Raw genomic sequence first — 3,688 nt, 5'->3', positions numbered from 1 at the left:
GCGTGCGAGCTCTTTTTTTTTCGAGCTCATAGTTCCCCATCCTTTTCTTCGCCGGTGCTCCACGTGTGGATACGGAAGAACAGAACTTTCACACGCACACACGCGCGAGCACAGGGCTTTGATATTCTCTATTTCTTGCCACCAGGTGTTCCATATATGCAGACATGTACGTGTCTATGTGTACATCGATATGGGGCACTGTATGCGATACTCCCAGCTCATGCGGGCGCAGTCCTTTTCTTTGCTGTTTGTTCCTTTTCCTGATTTAGGTCCCCTTTGGTCAACTCTTTTTCCTGACCGAGCGAACTCTTCTCCGCCTCACCCCGGGTGAGCCTCCTCCAATGGCCTGAAACTGGCCACGCGGCTTCTTGTTTGGGCAATAGCCTACTAGCGACTCGAGGGGCTGGACGGGAAAGGGCTCGGACCAGGCGAAACCGAGCAGGCTGAAGGAGGTGTAAGGGATGACTTCTTACACACACACACACGCGTCGTACGTGGCCCCATGCACGGGCCATGCAGGCACATATATCATGTATGGATATGCCGCTTCTAATCCGTGGACAGAAATGAACGTGCCACGCGCGTGACGTTTCCGCCCTCGCATTCACCCGCGTCGATTCCTGCTTCTCAGGACAGAGGTGGTAAAGGACCTTTCCAGCGTGGCTTCGACGCATGCCATCGCATCGCGCGCTTGTGGCACCTGGAGTAGAAAGTCAATATCATCTCTCATGCCCTGCTTCTCTCCTTCAACACCTCCCTCCCCCTCGGGCGCTGCGGCACCTGCGCTTTTCTGGCGTGTGGCTTATATAACTCAACTTCACCTTGCCCTATCGTGCATTCAAGAGGCTACGCAAGTATTGCAGATTTATCGCTAATCCCCTTCTCCACGGCAAGGCTATGGCGGCACTTCCGCAGCCCTACGAGACGCGCCTGGTGGCGGTGTCTGCCTCTAGTGTCCACCAGCAGCGCATCAACTACGGCAGTCGTGTGCTTTTGCCGTCAAGCGTGCTGGATGACCTTTGTCGCATCACCATGGTGTATCCCCTCCAGTTTGAGATCATTACTCCTGCTAAGAAGCGTGTCTACGCGGCTGTTCTCGAGTTCAACGCGCAGGCGGGGTCTGTGGTGCTACCGGACTGGATGTTCCAGCACTTGGGCCTCTGCGGCACGATGGTGGTGAAGGTGCAGAGCTGCAGTCTTCCGCCAGGCTCCCTCGTGAAGCTCCGACCGCATCAGAAGGCTCTTGTAATGTTCGAGAATCCGCGGCACCTGCTGGAACTACGCCTCGCCCAGTATCCCGTGCTCACCAAGGGCACCACAATCGTGATCAGCTACGTGGATCGTGAATTTCAGCTCGACTTGGTGGACATTATTGACATGAAGCAGGAGCGCGTCAATGGAATCCTAACGGTGCGCGCAGACGGTGCACCAGTTGAACTGAAAGTAGACTTTGAACGGCCACTTGACATGCCACCGTCGCCTCCAGAGACACCAACTTCTGCGGTAGCATCGCCGACTGGAGCCAATGTTATCGGCGCAAGCAGCCCTACTGGTGTGCAGTTTCAACCCTTTAACTTTCGCCCTCCCAGTCTCACGGACGCCACCAAAGTGGCTGCAGGGACGCCACCGCTGAAGCACCTGCCAGGACAGTCTTCCTCCCCGTCCTCCGGACCAAAAGGCAGCAACTCTGCCGCCGAGCCAGAGCAGCCTACCTTCGCCGGTGCGGGCCGAACCCTACGTGGGATCCTCTCGTCTGAGAATCAGACGAACGAAGCTTCAGCAAGCGCCCCTGCCGCGCCGCCGGCGGCACGCCCCTCTGCGGAAGAGCTCCGTGCCATTCGACTGAAGGCCCTCGGTGGCGGTGGGCGTTCATGAGGCCCTCCTATTCATGTGTATGTGTATGTGTGTGTGTGTGTGTGCGTGTGTCGCCAGACCCCCTTACCCCCTCTCTCCTGCCACATAACGCACCACGCCTTCTCTACCGTGTTCAGAAGCAAGAACAAACAATGCCGTAGAAAACTACACTTGTTCGCCAGTAGATTCATCCATTACACAGCTGGCATGTTCCGCGGTGTGCCGCGCTGCCTGCGCACCCGCGTGTGCAAGTGCGCTTTTCAAGCGCCGTCATGTTTGTTCGAGCCCCCACACTACCGCCCACTCAACGATTATCTGCGTCCCACCGGAATCCCTCAAATCGGCCGTTCCTATCACTCCCTCCCACTCTCCCCTGCGCTTCGCTTTCTTCGGCTGCGCGCCCGCACGCGCAACACCCTCCGTACACGCACCCACACACTATCAGTTGCACCAGAACATCCTCCTCCCTTTTTCCTCTGTACGCCGCCTGCGCCTATTTTCACGATCAACTCTACCAGCGCGTACGATTCGCTCTCCTAGACTGAAGTGCCAGTTTTCATCTCCCGAGCCACCTCGTAGCTACAGTGCCTTTGAAATCGCAAGCACACAACGCTAATTCGTCTCTCTTTTTTTTTGACGCCCACGCCTCGCCGACATCTTGTCCTCTTTTTTTCTCTTCCTCACAGCCTCCCTGAGCGCGCACCTGAGAGCGGCAAGTAGAGAAAGGAGCACAGATACGGCACCATGGCCTCGAAGCTCATCCGTGTGCTGGCGGCCGCCCTGCTGGTTGCAGCGGCCGTGTCGGTCGACGCGCGCCTTGTCGTGCGCATGGTGCAGGTGGTACACCGGCACGGTGCGCGCAGTGCCCTCATCAACGACAACACGACGGAGATTTGCGGCACCCTGTACCCGTGCGGTGAGCTAACCGGCGAGGGCGTCGAGATGGTCCGTGCTATCGGCGAGTTTGCCCGCAGCCGCTACAACGACCTCTCATTGGTGGAGAGCCCTCTCTTCCCGTCGACGCAGTACAACTCCTCTCTCGTGTACACCCGCTCCACCCACACCCAGCGCACCATCCAGAGCGCGACCGCCTTTCTGCGCGGCCTCTTCCAGGACGACTACTTCTACCCGGTCGTGTACTCGCGCAACAGAACGACCGACATGCTGCTCAGCACCGACGCGGTGCCGTCCGTGATGGGCCGTAGCTGGCTGGACAACCCGGCGCTGTACGCCGCCCTCAACCCGGTGATAGATGAGCACCTCAGCTGGGACGCCATCCAGAGCGCCGCCAAGGACGCATGGATCGAGGGCCTGTGCACGGACTTCAACGCCCGCACCAGCTGCGTCCTCGACATGTACGACGTGGCCGCCGCCTTCGAGGCTGCTGGGCGTCTTGACAACGCCACCAATCTCAAGGCGGTGTATCCGGGCCTTATGGAGGTGAACGCCGCCTGGTTCAAGTATGTCTTCAGCTGGAACCACACGAGCAAGCTCGATCTCACGCAGGGTTCCGCCTCGCAGAACCTTGCGCAGACAATGCTGGCCAACATCAACGCCCACCTCCTCTCTCCGTCGTACAACATGTTCGAGTACAGCGCTCACGACACAACGGTGGTTCCCTTGGCTGTCACATTCGGTGACCAGGGCAACACGACGATGCGCCCTCCCTTCGCCGTTACCATCTTCGTGGAGCTGCTCCAGGACACCGCGGATGCCAGTGGCTGGTACGTGCGCCTCATCCGCGGCAACCCCGTGAAGACAGCCAACGGCACCTACGTCTTCCGGCAGACCGGCATCGAGGCGCACTGCATCGACGCAGCCGGCATCAGGTACC

General features: G+C 58.8%; 2 protein-coding genes across 2 annotated transcripts; both read left to right on the top strand.

Annotated features, from left to right (window-relative positions):
- Window positions 1-897: 897 nt before the first annotated feature.
- On the top strand, window positions 898-1,875 carry LDBPK_366780 (ubiquitin fusion degradation protein, putative; the record flags this gene model as incomplete). Its single annotated transcript, XM_003865741.1, has 1 exon — window positions 898-1,875. One exon carries the CDS (start codon window positions 898-900, stop codon window positions 1,873-1,875), a length of 978 nt encoding a protein of 325 aa, XP_003865789.1.
- Window positions 1,876-2,598: 723 nt separating this feature from the next.
- LDBPK_366770 (histidine secretory acid phosphatase, putative) lies at window positions 2,599-3,687 on the top strand (the record flags this gene model as incomplete). Its single annotated transcript, XM_003865740.1, has 1 exon — window positions 2,599-3,687. A coding segment is annotated over one exon (1,089 nt), but the record flags the coding sequence as incomplete, so codon positions are not given.
- Between the last annotated feature and the right edge of the window lies 1 nt (window position 3,688).

This window comes from Leishmania donovani, chromosome 36, assembly GCF_000227135.1.
Source record: "Leishmania donovani BPK282A1 complete genome, chromosome 36".
Classification (NCBI taxonomy): Eukaryota; Euglenozoa; class Kinetoplastea; order Trypanosomatida; family Trypanosomatidae; genus Leishmania; species Leishmania donovani.
The sequence above is the reverse complement of the archived record's forward strand: the minus strand, read 5'-3'. Positions and strand labels throughout refer to the sequence as shown.